At 39.2% G+C, this 17,366-nt stretch overlaps 1 protein-coding gene across 2 annotated transcripts in view; it reads left to right on the forward strand.

Moving 5' to 3' along the window:
• The window catches only part of LOC137267861 (tensin homolog), a 163,445-nt gene extending 146,586 nt beyond the window's left edge, over positions 1-16,859 (forward strand). For both annotated transcript variants that reach the window (XM_067802297.1, XM_067802298.1), the window contains 3 exons: positions 9,584-9,670; positions 10,872-11,043; positions 13,314-16,859. In XM_067802297.1, coding sequence (XP_067658398.1) covers positions 9,584-9,670; positions 10,872-11,043; positions 13,314-13,517 — 463 coding nt within the window. In that variant the 3' untranslated portion in view covers positions 13,518-16,859. The remainder of the gene's footprint in view (positions 1-9,583; positions 9,671-10,871; positions 11,044-13,313) is intronic.
• The last annotated feature ends 507 nt before the right edge of the window (positions 16,860-17,366 follow it).

Here is a 17,366-nt window from a genome sequence, read left to right on the forward strand (position 1 = left end):
CGCCATTGGTGCCAGTGAAGAAACCTACTACAGAGTAGAAAGTTCCGATGTAAGCAGCATGTCTTCTAGTTTGCCGCAACTTAAAAGCAAATGGAGATTTTATGGCCAAGTGATAATTATTCTTGACAGTAAATGGGCAATTCCACAAAGGTAAATTGACAATTTCCATTGATCTTTTTATCTTAATGGTATCATGGCGTAATTCTGTTTCTTACTTTGTCTTACTATTTAATGAATGTCCTAATTGTAATGATTAGTTGAAGTAGTGAAATTAGTAAATTAGCTAAATTAGTGCATATATTTCAATGTTTTAAAGAAAGAGGCATCCTTGGTAGTTTGTACTTGTGTGTAAGTACAACATGTTGTATTTGCTAAGACTGTTTCAGGTAACTTTCTATATGGAATAACTTGATATAATGTGTAATTATGATTAACTTCTGTAACTAGTAAATCAGCAATCCATGAAACTAGCACTTAATCATTGACAGTCACAAGTCTCATTGATGGTCAGAGGATTAAAGTAGCCTCTGTTCTCTGTGATAGAAGCATGATTTTTCCAAGATTGAATTATGACAAGTTATTGCTGATATGCCTACCTCATATATTTAAAAAACTTTTGTCCTTGAAAGTCTGCTACTTTGTTCAAAATGAACATAACAGAGGTAGAGATGATTTAGTGTCGAGTGGAGTCAGACTGATGTGTGATGGATGGGCGTAGCCTGGAGGCAAATGTCGCCAACCACCCTAGTAGCTGTATCTGTCAGTCTGGATGGCTCAATCGGAATGCAGCTCTGTGATCATTCTTTTATGTAAAGGATGTAATCATATGTGATGCACTAGTTAACTGCAATGCATTTCCCTTCCACTGAACATGATTCATACATGAGCTTCTTTTCTGTTATAGTCATTAACCCTCACTTAATGTTAACTTACTTAAGATTTTTCTGCTCAGCTAAGTAGTTTCATGATATTGGTCTCAAGCTAGTGAATGTAATGATGGGTCTGAGGCTGGTGTGGTGTTGCAACAGGTGCTTTGGTTGGGTGTGGTAGTGTTGTCATGCACTTTAGTACCATTTGGAAGTGTTGGGTAGGGGATGAAAGGTAGCCTAGTGGTTAAAGTGTTTTCTCATCATGCAGTAGTCTGGGTTTGATTTCCCACATGGGTACTATGTGCGAAGCTCATCCTTGGTGTCCCTCACCATGATATTGCTGGAATATCGCTATAAAACCTCACTCACTCATTCCCTCACTCACATTTTTAATTCTTCATAGTATAGAACCATTGGCAAAAATTGAAGTGCTTTATTGCAGTAGTGTCACACTGTATCAACTGAAGGTAGCCAGTCCACCAGGTGTAGAACACAGACAAAGCCACTGTGCTCTATTGTAGATAAAGTGTCTGTAATTTGATTGTTTAGGAAGGAAAGGTCAGAAGTTGTGGTGACTTTTGTGAGTTCAGCCACCAAATCAGGTCTGGCAATTGACTGAGAAATTCCACACTTGGGTGACATGGGTGTGTTTCACAGCAGTAGTTGAGTCTGACATGCCCTGGTATAAATCAATGCTGAGACATCTCAAGAAAACCTGTCTCCAGTCCTTGTTATCTTGTGTGGCAACTCATGGGATGTTCTTGACTTTTAAGATCGATGACAAATGCATTGATACCTTTGTGTTTTATCACATACAAATACCCGAAATACCATTCTCCCACCATAGTTATTTGAAATATTCAGCATATGTCTGTCTACACTCTTTTTTATTTTTTTAAATGAAGAATGAGACGAGACAATATTTCATGGACTGGCATACCAGACATTCAGTTGGCTTAAAATTGAAAGAAGTCTTTGAATATGTATATTTGACATTTCATTCCTTGGCATGTGTGAAAATGTAACATATGTCTTTCTAATAATGTCTTGGTATTTGATATCATTATTGATCATCTTTTGACTGTCTGAGTTGGCAGGTGTATATTGTGTTTTTCACGGAAATTATTAAAATTGACGCAAAAACATTTCTCATAGACAGATATATTTTCATGTAATGAAATTGTGTGACGTAATGTGTGGTGATAATATGTGATGCATTTGCTGAAAACAGTGTCAGTTTTGTCACCTGAAACTATTTCATTGTTTTTTTTTCTTTAAAATTAAACAGATACAGGTATTTTTGTATTTGAAAGAGACGAATATAAAACCTGATAAAATGGGGTTCTTATATTTTGTTTGCCAGTTTGTAATTTTATTTTTAAAGCATTTTTATCTCTGAAACTGAAAAGTGAATGAATAATTGAAAGTCAAAATGATCCTGATCCAAATCAGAATATTTATAAAATAGTTTGCAGACAGTACAACAGAACAGATTTATTTGAATGTAGGTTGTCAGATTCAGCATGTACTTAAAGCAGCTATGTCTTCGCTCTTATCCCGCCATTATTTAACTGTCCACAAGTCCGGTATTTCACCTGTAGCAACTTTCCCAGCCTGTAGTGACAATAACAGGGAAATGAAGCTTGGTCAACAAGGACAATGTTCCCACCCATACCCTCCCCTTACCGTGGGAGGTCGGCAGCAAACAATGCCCCAGCCTCTTGCACTCCCCTTTAGTGGTCACTCCAGCTCCTTGATTGTTATAACATGTTGGTCTGTTAGGTGGTTGTCCACTCCCAGGCCTGTTGGCTTTGTGACTGAAGAAGCTACCATGTTGACTGAGGTTCTGTATTTAGACCCATCTATTTTGGTTGACTTTGGACTAATCAGCTGGCCCTGTTGTTGGTAATGAAGCATTACATGAATTCTTTATAGGGACTCCCGTAGGAGCTGGCCTGTGTCCACTCCCCGTCAGATGTTGAAATTAACTTCCAAGATTTGCTGAGCCAAGTGGTTGGAATGTCAATGAGAAATGTTGTACTTTGTGAAATTCCCTGAGGATGCCTTTGCCATTAGATGCACTGATCTGTTCCAGAGGACTGATCCCAATTTGTATGACTTCGTCAGGAAATTAAGGTTAAATATTGAGCCGGGCTGCCTTCCAGACTCTTTTTTATGCATTGTTTATCTTGGAAATTCTGTGGCTATACAGACACTTTCCAATAATATGTTGTGACCATTTCAAACGTATATCAGAAAAGTCTTAATGTTAAAACCTGAAGAATCCCAAGATTCAAATACTGTAGGAGAAATGTCAAGGAACCCATCACACCATCAATGCTCACTCACTCACTTGTTTCTCTGCTGCCTCATGCTTGTTATAGGGATTGATTGGACTTGGGATTGGGTGGCTGCAATGTCTGATCTAGCCAGTTTCATTGTCCACATTCATGTGGATCAACTCATGATCTGACCACTTGAGACTCTGGTATTTACAAGCTTTTGTCATAACTGAATGTTGCTAAATTAATCTCAAACCTACGTTCACACAATCACATATTTTCATAATTTCTTTACTTACTTTCTGCATAATAAGCAGAATGACTGGTTGACATGGAATATTGTGTGTGGATTGAAACAATATTAAAACAAGTACAAGTGTTTTGAGCTGCTTGCAACCATGTTTTAGTGATATCCAACAAGTGCCATTGAACTGGCCATCCCACATTGTGCACACATGGCACCTGGCATCTAGTGAATGTTTAAACATAAGGTCTCTATGCTCAGCTGCCAAAAACACAGGTTCAAGCATAAATCAAACCATTCAGACTGGATTGAATTTGATTGACACGTGTGAAAACATTTCATTTCCAGTTTGTTCTTCAAGATGGTGGTGACACTTTCCATCAGTTCAGATCACTTCAGTCTGTACCAAATAGCTTGCTTCTTGAGGTGGGACATACCCTATTCATTATGCTCATGACACCTTTGAGGGTCAAGTAATGTCCTAAGATAATTGCCCTGACCAACCCTTTCCATTCATCTTCTCCTGTGGCAGAGGTGGTGAGATGTTAGCATCTGGTACAATTAGTCCTTTCAGGTCCCTTGAGTCCTCTATCACCTGACTCCTGTAGTAGATACTGCTCCTTCTCCCGGACACATTTCTTAACACCTAACATCCTGCCATGCTTCCTGCCCCCAACACAAAGACCTGTTTCATGTACATGTATTGACATTCTGCTGCCAGATTTTTCATAAGATGTATTATTATCCTTCTACACACATCATTAAGGATGTGTCCCACCCACACCATACTGAATCGTATCGCCCCTCAGACTGTACTCACAATGAAGGCCACTGTCTATTCATGGCTGTGAACAACATGATACCCTTGTCTATAGGACATTGCTGATCAAATCACTACACTTATACTCCTATACTTTAGCATTGAAGGTGTATGTTATTGAGGACTCTGCCCAGTAAGGCAACATGTACATGTCAGCCTTGTATCAGCTATTCCACTATAGAGTAACGAGGGTCTTAACATAAGCAACAGACGTGAAGTATGCAAATGTCAAAAAAGGGAAAATTAACCAGATTTTGAACCCATATACACTTTAAAATGATAAGGTGGCCATTTCTACCAAAACATATTAGAAATCTGCCATAGGACAAAGGAAACCTGTATAATTGAAATATTCCCTCATACCATGACTGTCGACATTGTTGTCAGGTTATGATAAACTCTTCTTCATTTTGCCCTCTTCATCTCAAGTGTATACGAACATCTTGATCATTGATGGGCTCAGCTTATCATGAATCTGTTAAAATAAGCAGTTTGGTGGAAAACAGTTTTTCAAAAGCTTAATTCACCTCATGTTTTAATTGTGTCTAAGAGCACATACCTAAGTACATGTAATTGTGAAACTTGGCCACCTGTCCTTTTTACATATACCTCTCAAAGCAAGTTAAAGAGCACTCTCAACTTGACAGGTGAGTGTACATCATCAATGACAGCCATGACTTCAGTTTTGTAAAAAAAAAAAAGAAACCCAAAAAACAACTTCTTTTTTTTAGCCTGCATAACACCAGTAGGTGACCATTTTGGGTTGTAAAAAATGTGGTCCTTCCCTGTCCTATCCTGAATTCTCACTCCACCACATAGTGGCTATCCCCACATTGTACACTGATCTTATAATGATAACCCTCCTATCTTCAGGAGGATCTCAGACACCCTCTGGGGTAGGCTTCAACAAACCACCTCCCATTTAGCCTGTCCCACTGTCACACTCAGCAGGATGCCTGGTATAAGGCATCCATGACCCTATTGTCTGACCTGAACCATAAAGGACTAGTTTTGACACTTTATTGTTAGTGGAAATAGTCAGAAGATGAGTAAAAATATTTTTCTTGTGTGTGACTAGGTATCCCTTGATGTTCTGATGTGCTGATAAGGATAGTTATTTCCTCATTGCCCTGTTCTAGTAGTGAAGTTAGCCTTGTGTTTTAATTTCTTGCCTCAACTTTGAATCATTATCACACGTTCATGACTGGCTGGCTGTGGAGAAAATAGTTTCATTTGTATATGGTAGTGAACCTGTGGCTTGTTGTGGCACACCATGTGAGAGTTGATGTTGTGTATATCCAAGTCCTGGTAATGTCAGTACATGCCGAGTGATGACAATTGATATCATGCATATATGAGTATATCATGTCAAACATGCATGGTGATAACAAAAGACAAATGATGTCATTTGTGTGAGTATACACTGTATCATGTCAGACATACCTGGTGATAACTTGGTCATCAGTTATGATAAATGATGTCATATGTGTTAGTATGCACCATATTATGTCAAGCATACCTGGTGATAACATGGTCATCAGTGTTCACAAATGATGTCACATGTGAGTATGCACTGTATCATTTCAAACATATCTGGGAATAACATGGTCATCTCAGTGATGACATGAGATATATATGTGAGTATGCACTGTATCATTTCAAACATATCTGGGAATAACATGGTCATCAGTGATGACAAGAGATATATATGTGAGTATGCACAGTATCAGCCAGGGGCCCCTTTCACAAAACTCTCGTAAGCCTAAGGTCTCGTAACTTTTCTCGTAGCATTCGTAACTCCTATACCATAACATAGGAGGTGGAAATGCTACGAGAAAAGTTACGAGACCTTAGGCTTACGAGAGTTTTGTGAAAGGGGCCCCTGGTGGTAACACCTTCATCAGTGTTGACAACTTATGTCATACATGTCAGTGTGTATTGTGTTTGTGACAACGTCATTGTATTTACAAGACCACAGTGGTCCCCTGATTACAGGTGGGACTATTTACACCTGAAGCTGATTTTCATGCTGGCCCTGTAAGAGTGTGACTGGAATTAATCAGACCTGTCATGGGAGAGTTCTTACAGAAATTACCTACCAAGATTAATGCAAGGTCATTGTTTAGGCTTATTTCAAGCTGTAGACAAATAACCCTGCTTTTCATATGTCAACAGAGTTGTACTGCAGCAATGCCAGACTGATATTAATCAATGACATATGAAAATTTTCTGTTTGTATGAATTCCATCAATCCTTTAGAATACAAATTAGTCATGGTCAATTTAATGTGTTTTTCGTGAATGTCCTAGATGCAATGGCGATGCTCAAGGATTTATGTAAAACAGGTTCATTTCAACACAATGGTGCCCAATTTCTAGCCAGATGAATAGTGTCTGATTACATCCTGGTGTTTGGGACTTGAAGGGTCAGAGGCTATGTGAGTGATGATGGCAGCTTGTAGTGGTGAATGGTGTTACTGTAACACTATACATCACTATTGCAGTAGGGAATTGATTGGATAGGTCTGTGTACCTACTCTGAGTAATATGGCATGTGTTATTTAGTCTTTAACTGTTGGACCATTTGTTTTTGCCTTTTTGTGGCATGAGAAATTCATAGCTTTGAATCTTTCAAATAGAAGACTAAGGACAGTCAAGCCATTACCTCAAGTCCTTTAACATTTTACAAATATATATTAGCACTTAGCATTTCCTATTAACAGATAGACCTCTCTTAAGTCTAACCACAGATCCAAACCAAATAAAAAATTCCATCTTAAGTCTCTATCCACACCAGTACACATGTTTTCTAGCTGAAAAGTTACGGGGTGGGGTTGTAGTCTGGTGGTTAAAGCATTGGCTTGTCACATAGAAGACCTGGGTTTGATTCCCACACGGGTACAATGTATGAATCCCTGGTGTCTCCCACCACAGTATTGCTTTAATAATGCTACAAGCAGCAAAAAAACAAATTCACTCTCTCACAGTAGAATATGTCCTCACTGAGACGATAGAATATGTCCCCAACAACATATTTTGCCACAAGAGCCAGACGTGGATAGGATGTTCAACATTGAAGACTTGGTTAATCGTGTGTTAGCGGATCCCAGTTTTAATAGTTGCTTCCCATGTCAGTCTGCACTGCCAGATTTGAATATTTTTCGGCTGTAATATTCTGGGAATTCAGTACATGCAGGTCTTTTAACAAGAACCAAATATGTATCTGAATCAAGAGCAAGTCACCATCATACATGTTCTCCACATAAAGTTTCCAGATGAAGAGCAGTAAGTACTCCTGAGACTTCTTGGAGATGTCCTAAAGTGGCTGTCAGAAATGATAGCCATTTTCATATTTATCGTTCTGATCGCCAACACCAAACATGGTCAGTGACATGAAGAAACCAGCAAGACAGACTGTAAACCCTAATATTCAACAACCAGCCATTCCAAACAAAGGCCATATTCAGTGTTGGTCATGGAGAGTCTGTATCATAAATTGTGTGGCAGTCTGCAAAGCAGAATAATTAAATTTAGTTACAACAGTAACAATGAAAGTAGACATGAAAGCGACCATGAAATAACTATTCATGATATAGTACAGGATTTATGACGTCTATAAAATGTTATTACATTTGTCCTGGAGAACAGACATGGCTCATTATGTGACGTTATTCATGATTTATAACGTTCAAATGCTTCTGTGAGTTTAAATCAATGAAATCCTAATATTCCATCCTAACTATGCTCCTGTCTCAGACTAAATTATCTTGTTTCCGAACGGTTGTTACTGCAATTCGACCAGGTAATCAAATCTGTCTTGTTCCAACACCATTCATTGGCCCACAAAGCGGGAAATTCCTGTATTTCTGTGTTCAAATAGAGCCCTAGAACACAGAACTATTAACTGGAATTTTATTGAGTGGTGGAATTCCATGTGCTCACACGGCAATGACCGCAACAATACTTGACATATAATATGACAAAGCAGGCAAGATATCGGCTTACTACACACGTCACCTCTGAGAGCAGCCTTACAAATAAACTTTGTTTGAATTCAAATTTTGTGTTTGTTGCTGTGAAACAAAGAGATGATGATTTGCTCAAACAGAATGTTTTGCATGTTTGTGCCAAGTCTCAGTCCGTAGAGCTGAATACAGGAAATCTGTTGAGCCTGCATTTGACAAGGTGTTCCTAACAGCCTGTCACTCAATGAGAAAACCAGTTTTCATAGCAGTGCTGTTCAAGTTTGGTTTTGTTTTTTGATAAATGTATGTCAGATGTAGTTTTATACAACTATGTGATATGCATTGAAATTTTGTATAAGCTTATTAAATGGTTTATTTGATCCTTTTGCTGTCAATGCTGCATTCTTGCATTTCATTGTTTGCAGTCATGTAACTCCTTTTTAAAAGTGTTAGAGTGGTATTATCATTTTCTTCAAAACTATAAAAAGAACAAAAGGAAAAGGCTCCTATGCCCTAGACTTGTTTCTAAGTATTTTGTGTACCAAAAAGAAAATTTTTTTAAATTATATAAAACATAATAGCTGATCTTTATCACTTTATAGCTGTGAATATTTGAAAGGGAGATAATACAGTTTGATCATTTATGAGTTGCCTCTGGCTTTCACAAAAGTAATATCTGAAGTAAGTGTTTTCCAGATGCTCACCACAGTGAAATGATTCGATATGAGTCCGACACATCATGCACAGATTAAACTTAGTGCTAAAAGGACTGAGTCAAGGATCAAAGAATCAAGTCTAGTTGATGGCATAAGAACAAAAAATACATTGATGGAAGATAGTTGGCAAGTCAAGACTTTCTATCATACTTGCACCATCTCTGAATTATTGGCATAAAGAAGAATATGCATGTATATATATTGGGTATATGACACTCTGTGCAAGATCTGAAAGCACAGAACTCCTGTACTTAATCAAAGATGTAGTATTATCACGAAGATCACCTTATGCTAGTTGTCCATGTCAGGGCAACAGTATCACAAAGAGTGGATATTTTCCATTAAATCAGTCGCTGCCTTTGATCAGCTTGCATCCAATACATCCTGTCATCTGTTTCATATTGTTTCCTTTGAAAGCCTGGATGGCCTTGGAAGCTTCTGCAGGACAGGAGATAATTTCATTATTCTACCATCTCATATAGTGTGTCCCGGGGGTATATCTGTATTATAGCACTTTCCACATGAACATGACCGGTTGTGTAAATCTGATATCACACAATGGGAGTCACTTGTACCTGACCATTAGCTGTCCGCAGGGTCAGTGCTGGGTGATAACATCACTTATCACCTGTGGTATTGTTTGATGTTGGATTGTGCCGTGGGCTAACTTGTGCCTTGTCTGTTGCAGGTTGGAGTCTCTCATGTGTCTAGATCGCAGTCACATCGAGGATGAGGCCTTGAGGCACGCCCCCTGGTACCAGGCCGGGATACCCAGGTAGGATACCCAATCATATTGTCTCTCCACATCCTAGAACACCCCAAGAGCTGGGTATGGGTTAAAAACAGTAATTTCTGTATTGTCCACACACATACACAAATGCATAAAAGTGAAAAGCTTGAGTAACACAGACAACAACTAGTAGCAAATGTTACAGTAGTTGCTTGTGTTGTAAAACAGACTGCTAGCATCCAGACCCTATTAAAAGTTGAGCAGTATATTATGTCTAAAGTAACTAAGGAAAAAGAGTACTTGACATCTACCACTGTTTCTGTTAAACATGGATTCCTGAACATTGAACAGTCAGTTTGAAACAGTGTTTGTAAGAAGATAAAATTAATCAGGTTTCTGAAATTTTCGGGATGAGTTTTGTTACATTCATCTTAAACTGTAGTAGGACCAGGAGGAGGTTATATATATTTTGACACTGTCCAGCCCTGTGTAAGTTATTAATTAAGTTAATTTGAGTGGTCTGGAAAGTATGCCAATACTTACACGAGCAGTATCCAGCTATGACATATGCAGTATGTTAGGAGGTTACTGCCAGATGTTGGTGTTCATCCTGCCATGGGTGGCCAGGTTATCAGGAGGAGAGATAAAGGGCCAAATATTGTATTATAATTACCCATCATCAATCAGTGTTAAGCCAAAGAAAACATTACCCTTATCTGTCTAGAGATATGAAGTGTATGTATCATTGTGGTGGGAGTCGAGGGATGTTAAATCTGGAATTAACACAGGAAAAATGTGACATTTTGACAATTGTTCAGGTGCACCAACTTATAATACTTTTCAAAAGTTGACAAGATGAGCTTGTATAAGAAAAACAAATAGGTATCTGGAAGTGCAGTGGGTATTTGTTTATGCTGATCATACATGTTTGATTCCCACACAGATACAGTGTGTGAAGTCATGTCTGGTGTTCCCAGCTGTTGCTGAAATACTGTTGAAACATGACTCCAAAGCCGTTGTCTGTCCATGTTAGATTTCACAGCCTTATTGTATTTGTGTATTTGTTCTGAATCACAGTAACCTAAGTTTCCCAGTGCTTGACCTTTGGTTACTTTCACTGCATCATTGGTTTCTGTTTAATTACATTTGCTTGTATTAATTTCTATAATGGCTGATCTATTGATCAGTTCTTGTGTGGTTCAGTCGAGTGTACATGATATACATGACAAGTTTCCTGTTGTTTCAGGGAGATTGCCCTGGAGATCCTGCAGCAGGAGGATGTGGGGTCCTTCATTGTGCGGGACAGCACCACACACCCTGGCTGTTTCGCTCTGTCTGTTCGAGTGCCAAAGTATGAAAACTCCAGCGGAATTTCACATTATCTTATTATAAAAACACAGCGAGGAGTCAAATTAAAGGTGAGTTTGTTATACAACACAGGGTTCAGTGGTCAATATTTCACAGTCTCCAGGTGGTGCAAGTAGAATGGGAATCAGGGAGACAAAATGGCTGCCCAGTGTGTCTTCTTGGTTGGTTTCAGGATGGAAATCAGATATGATAATACAGAGTTTATAGTTTCAGGGAAAGTGTCGAGGTTAGCAAATTTTCTGAGTTTGCTATGTACATTGAAATATCATTAGTCCAAAATGTTGAAATCTTGCTTGCCCACCTGCTACTGTGCTACTGAATGATGGAACACTTTATGTATACACAAACAAGACTCTCTGCTTATGACCCACACAATATCACTCACATTTCCAGAGTCCACATTATCAAGGTTTTACTGTTTGGTGCCTTTTCTGAACAGTTGTCAGACAAATGTGGTCAAAGTGTAAATCTAGCAGGTTTTGAGAGAGTCACCAGGAACATTACCATTACTAGTATTCAGTTTTCTATGTAAGTTTTACTGTGACAGTTATTGGCATAGCCAATTAGACGATTCTCAGCAGACCTTTCTCAGCATCTATCAGAAGGAAGACACATTCTGAAGTAAGGCATTGCTGCATATGGAAAGGTTGCCAGTGTAGTGCTCCTTTCACATGGAACTTAACCTTAACCCTAGCACTTATCAAAGTGCAATTGCCTGGCAGGTATTAATGAGCCTCTTTAGAATTCATGGAGAAAACGACAGCCATTATCCACCAGGCAGCAGTGGAACCTTGTTTTGTCTGGGGAGACAGGGGAGCTATAACAGGAAGTACTGATTAAAATGGTTTGATGGGCACAATCCATTATCTACGTCATGCTCTGAAGGAATATTCCTGCTTAAAACTGGTTGTCGTTGAGCTTTATTGTGATTGACACTTGGATCATCTCTGCTTCTTCCACTGATCCACTTCACAAGACGTGATCATGGAGTACATGTCACCGCTGGAAGCACAAGCATCTTTGCCATGCTTCTTTATGCAGCAACCGGTCTTGTAAAAATCTTGAAGCAGAAAAAAATAAGCCAGTCGACATTCTATTTCAAGCCCACTTTCCAACTAGATTTCAGAGACACAGAAAACCATTTACGATAAGGAAATAGCACCAGTCTTTCTGGTAGTTAAGAGGACAGTCACTGTAGTTTTTTAGTTAAATGTAAATGCGTTGCAGATGTGTTTGGAAGGTGTTTACTGTCATGCCATGTCGTTCCTGCTAAATGAGCCTCCAACCTCACACTAATTTAACTTGGTTGTGTAAGTTGTATAGGTATATGAAACAAACACAGAAGAGTGTAGTATCAGTTCCATTCTGTGTGAGACTACATACAAGAGAAAAACTGCCCTGTGCCCCAGAGGACATTAAGCCTAAATATTTTACTGGCCATTCAGTATGTCTTTAGAAATATATCTCTTGACTATTATCCAAGAAATCATGGCGTTATGCCATCAACATCCATTCTAGCTGAAAAGCTGTTGAGAACTGTTGTATAATCTGGCATCTTAAAATTCCTCCCATTCTTGATGTTGACTAACTGTTATATCTTCCTGGCATGCAGTAATGGCCATATTACCATATACTAGTTCACAAGCCTAAGGATTCAAGTTAAGTGTGCTTAATCTCTCCCCAGACCACATGGCTTACATGTTAATGCTAACATAGAGTGATTAGCAGTAAACATGCCAGTGCTCAAGCCCTGGTCATGGGGATTACCAGCTTGTGGATAAGACTGTGTGTTGACATTGTAAAGTAGGTTTGATGGAAGTTGGGCTTAAGGTGCATGGATGGCATTCAAGGCACCTTGTTCATTGTACAGAGTTGTGTCCCTTATCCACACCAGTACCCTGTGATAGTTGACAAATCTGATTCATCCTGATTTTATTTCTTAGTTGTCAGTATGATGTCCATCACTTTTAGCTTCATAATGATGTAAAAATCTGCATAAAAACATCGCTGTATGCAATAAGTAAGTAGTTGTTATGTATAAAGTTCCAAGTTTCGTATGGGACCTTCTTTGGGTTTCACGTCCACAAAGTGGCACTTAATCTCTTTCACAAAGAAGCTGAACTGCAGTACCAAAGTAACCCTGAATATACACACATGTCCCTCTGATACTGATGATCATAAATTAATTTCCCTGTGACCCAACATAAGTACAATGTGTGGAGACCATTTCTGTTGGTGCTACTCTTTTTCCAGACAATAATAATATTTCTGTTCTGTTATTGACAATTAATTTGATTGCTTTATGTTGCTCTTGTTTCAGGGCCTAGACAAGGAGTGGTCCAACCTGACAGCCCTAGTGATCCATCACACAGTCATGAGGGAGATGCTGCCCTGCACTCTCAAGCTGCCCCGCAAGGCCAACAACCCTACGTTTAAAGACAGTGATAAAGACGATCGTGAGGAAGATCCGGACTATCAAAGGCTGTCCGACTTCTCCAACATGATGGAACAACTGAAGATGTGAGACGCAACATGTGTCCATGTTCGTGTTGGGAGCTCTAACCCAGAGGTCATGTGACCACAGCTGCACTGGCAGTTTTGTGATTTGCAAGAATGTGATAAGAAGTGAAATACACCTACAGCAGGATTATGTGCAGAGGCTGTTTGTATGCCACTGATTTTCTGTTTCTGACACACACAAGAAACATGTTTTCATTTTTTTTTCACAAAGGCGAAAATTAAACAGTGAGAGACAATGACATCCTGGATTAAAATATCTATCTTCTGCAAATTGTGTACTCTACAGAAATAGCTCTATCAGCAATGTTAGGTGTACCTGGAGTGTACTGGTTGACAAGAAGATACAAGGGTATGTAATCCTGACTGAAAGAAGTCCTGAAAAAACTGGGTCGTCTTGAGATCACCTTTCATCCTGAGTATCAGTCGTCTATTTCTGTGACACATCGGGACAAGGAGGGAGTATTGCAGTGTTCATGGAATGTGGAAACAGACTGGCATACCTTACAAGGATCACATTCAAGTGGATAAACCTTTATACTCTCTCTTCTCAACTGTTTAATCTAAAGAATCTACCGTCAAAGCATGTCGGAGCAAATGTTTACTTCATGATTTCCAAAGTTTGCGGTAGACTAAGCCCCGTCGTGACATCAAGTTCCGGGGACTTAGTGACTTGTTGATATCTCTGTCACAGTGTCACCGCCAGTGTGCCCTGGGTTATCTCCCTTTGTAAATGCCGCCAAGTCTTTCGCTAGCCGAGTGTTCACTGCCGCATGATGTCGGCTGGCAGATGTCTGTCGCCGACGTCCTACAGACAGTTTACTAACTTGTCACAAATGTGCTGAAGTACCATCTTTGAAATTGCATGATGGGAAGTGTGAATGGAGAAGGACCTGATGTGTAGTCGTGGAAATGCCAAGTGTATTCGCAGGGTGTGACATCAACTATTTATCTAGCGTGTATGAGGTCATGTGATTGTTGTAGCGGGATAGTTACGAGGTGTTTCTGTACATTACGCTTGTACGAACGTGTGTGACCTTTGTGCAACACGTGCTGACAATAAGTGTCCTTCCTATAACGTTATGTTGTCAGACTGTAGCCAGGGAGGTTTGTATTCTATATCTGTGTACATATAATGTATGCATCTTTCACCAACACAAGTCAGGCCAATGACACCTATAAGTCTACATGGAACATGGTCATGTGGAGACTTTTGAACATTTCAAGACAGTTGTTCAAGTTGTTAGTTTTTAATCTGGAATTAAGGGTAAAATGTATTCAATACTTTAAGCCTCAGAATGAAAACACCTAAAGTATGACCTCTGTGAGATTTGACATTATATTTACTAAGGGTAGCAGGCCATTGTTAATTATTCCCATTGGCAGATCTTGTTGATTTGGTATTAGAACTGGATGAAAACAAATGGCATGATCCCTGATAATCTGTTTGTAACCAGTATGAAGGAATCCTGTGAGATACGGCTTGTTTATTCCCTAGAATGTTGTAATGGTGTAACAGCATGTTCATATATTACCCATCTTCCCTCCCATCGTCGTTGTTTGAGTTGAGACCGTATTGGAGACTAACCTATATCCAAGTTGTGGTATACATTGGCCAGTGCTAGTCTAGATTTCCCCCACAGACTTTGCAAGCTAGCTTCACCCTCCTCACTCAAGGAACTGTTTCGAAGGGAAATTGTTTGCCCCATGGGGCAAATATATTTGCCCAGAGTCAACTTGTGAGGAGGATGTAATGCATGAAAGTTAAACTCTGCATTAAGATGCAACAGTAAAACTCAAAGTGCCACTATTTGCCCATATTATTCATGTTTCGAGGGTCAAATATGTCAGTTTTTACTGCAACAGGTTTGCTTTTTCTGCCTTGAATGAGGCACAGCCATAGTTTGGGATGATTTGTTGTTTTCTGCTTGTGGCTACTGCCCACAGAGTGGAAGAAGCAGATATTGTTTGCCTTGCCCTGTGGAGGGAGTATTGTTGATTTGTTTGTTAGCTGCCCCAGTGGTACAACGTCTTAGTAACAGCCTCCAACACTAACAGAGGTACGGCACTAATCACTACTTGGGGAAATGTTCAGGCCTTTATAGACAATAAGTCAAAATGAATCTGATATTTTCCTGGCGTAAATTAGATCTAATGATTATTCTTTTTATATATACATTGATGAAAAGCTACAGTTTTTTGCATTTGTCTGTCTTTGTTTATTCACCTTCATTATAATTTTTTCAGTCAGTTCAAATTATTAATTTACATACTCTTGCTATATTTTGAAAGTGATATTCTTTCAACAACATGAAGTATTTATTAAAGTCAGCTCCTGTTATCTTAGTACAAATATTTCTGGGCTACTTCTTGCCCATCCTTCCCCAAGTAGTGTAGAACACTCGTGTCAACAATCAGGTGCTTACCCAGAAAATATAATATGAGAGTGAATTTAGTCACTTGTAACCCCTGCGTGTGGGCAGACTGACCCCTGGTAGTCACCTAGCATGGGTTCTTGCCTGTCACAATTCATTCACAACCAATGGCCTTTCAGGAGAGTTATGACATATATCATCCTGGTGATAATTGCTATATTACATGTATTTGGGAAACACTTCTTGCAGGTCTTGGACATAACTGCAGGTCTTTTCATTGCAAATATAGATGAATCTATTCATCAAAGTGCTAAGTAACCATTTTGCTGGATTTAAAAAAAAATAATGTAAATACCTGTTCTTGTACTAGTACAGCTAAGATTCCATTAAAAGAGATGCTCGGAGATGGTTTCAGGTTCGAAGAGTCAAAAGTATTTTGTGAAGGAGAGCTTGAGACCAGACTTAGTTTTCCTGAAGGATCAAAGGTTGTGAGGATGTTCTTGATTCTTTGAGAGAGATGACAGATTTAGAGAAACATGTACATGTTGTATATTATATTTATTTACTGTTTAAATATACCTAATATAATCTCACCTCTTCTCTCTTGAAGGATCATAATGCATCCTTTCCATGATTTTCCTCAGCTTCTTTCAAATGTGACTAGTCTAAGGGAGACAACTCTAGCAATACCTGTTCGTCTCAAGAAAGAAAGTAGTTGTTGGAAACTCTCCAAACAATTATTTTGTGGGTGAACTATTACAACGTATATCATGTTGATCTCAAGTCATCAGGGTTGAAATTGGAAGAGGAAGAATTCTCATTGGCATTTGACGAAAGTTTACCCAGGAAATAAATCTCATTTCGGGGCATGGAGTACCACTGTTCATAACCTGTATCTGTGATTATTACATGATAACCATGCAACTCATCGTTACATTGTCTCACATGTTGGCAATAAATGCTTTTAAAAAGAACTATCATATTTTGTTGTGATTCTGATACTCATTTGATATGGATATCATGGTAGGGACACCAGAAATAGGCGCCAGGCATTGTACCCATTGAAGGAATCGAACCCAGGTCTTTAGTATAATCAAGGCTACACCACTGCCTAGAACCCAGGTCTCAAACCCAGGTCTTAAGTATAATCAAGGCTACACCACTGCCTAGAACCCAGGTCTCAAACCCAGGTCACACCACTGCCTTGAACCCAGGTCTCAAACCCAGGTCTTAAGTATAATCAAGGCTACACCACTGCCTAGAACCCAGGTCTCAAACCCAGGTCTTAAGTATAATCAAGGCTACACCACTGCCTAGAACCCAGGTCTCAAACCCAGGTCACACCACTGCCTTGAACCCAGGTCTCAAACCCAGGTCTTAAGTATAATCAAGGCTACACCACTGCCTAGAACCCAGGTCTCAAACCCAGGTCTTAAGTATAATCAAGGCTACACCACTGCCTTGAACCCAGGTCTCAAACC

Source organism: Haliotis asinina, chromosome 16, assembly GCF_037392515.1.
Source record: "Haliotis asinina isolate JCU_RB_2024 chromosome 16, JCU_Hal_asi_v2, whole genome shotgun sequence".
Lineage (NCBI taxonomy): Eukaryota > Metazoa > Mollusca > Gastropoda > Lepetellida > Haliotidae > Haliotis > Haliotis asinina.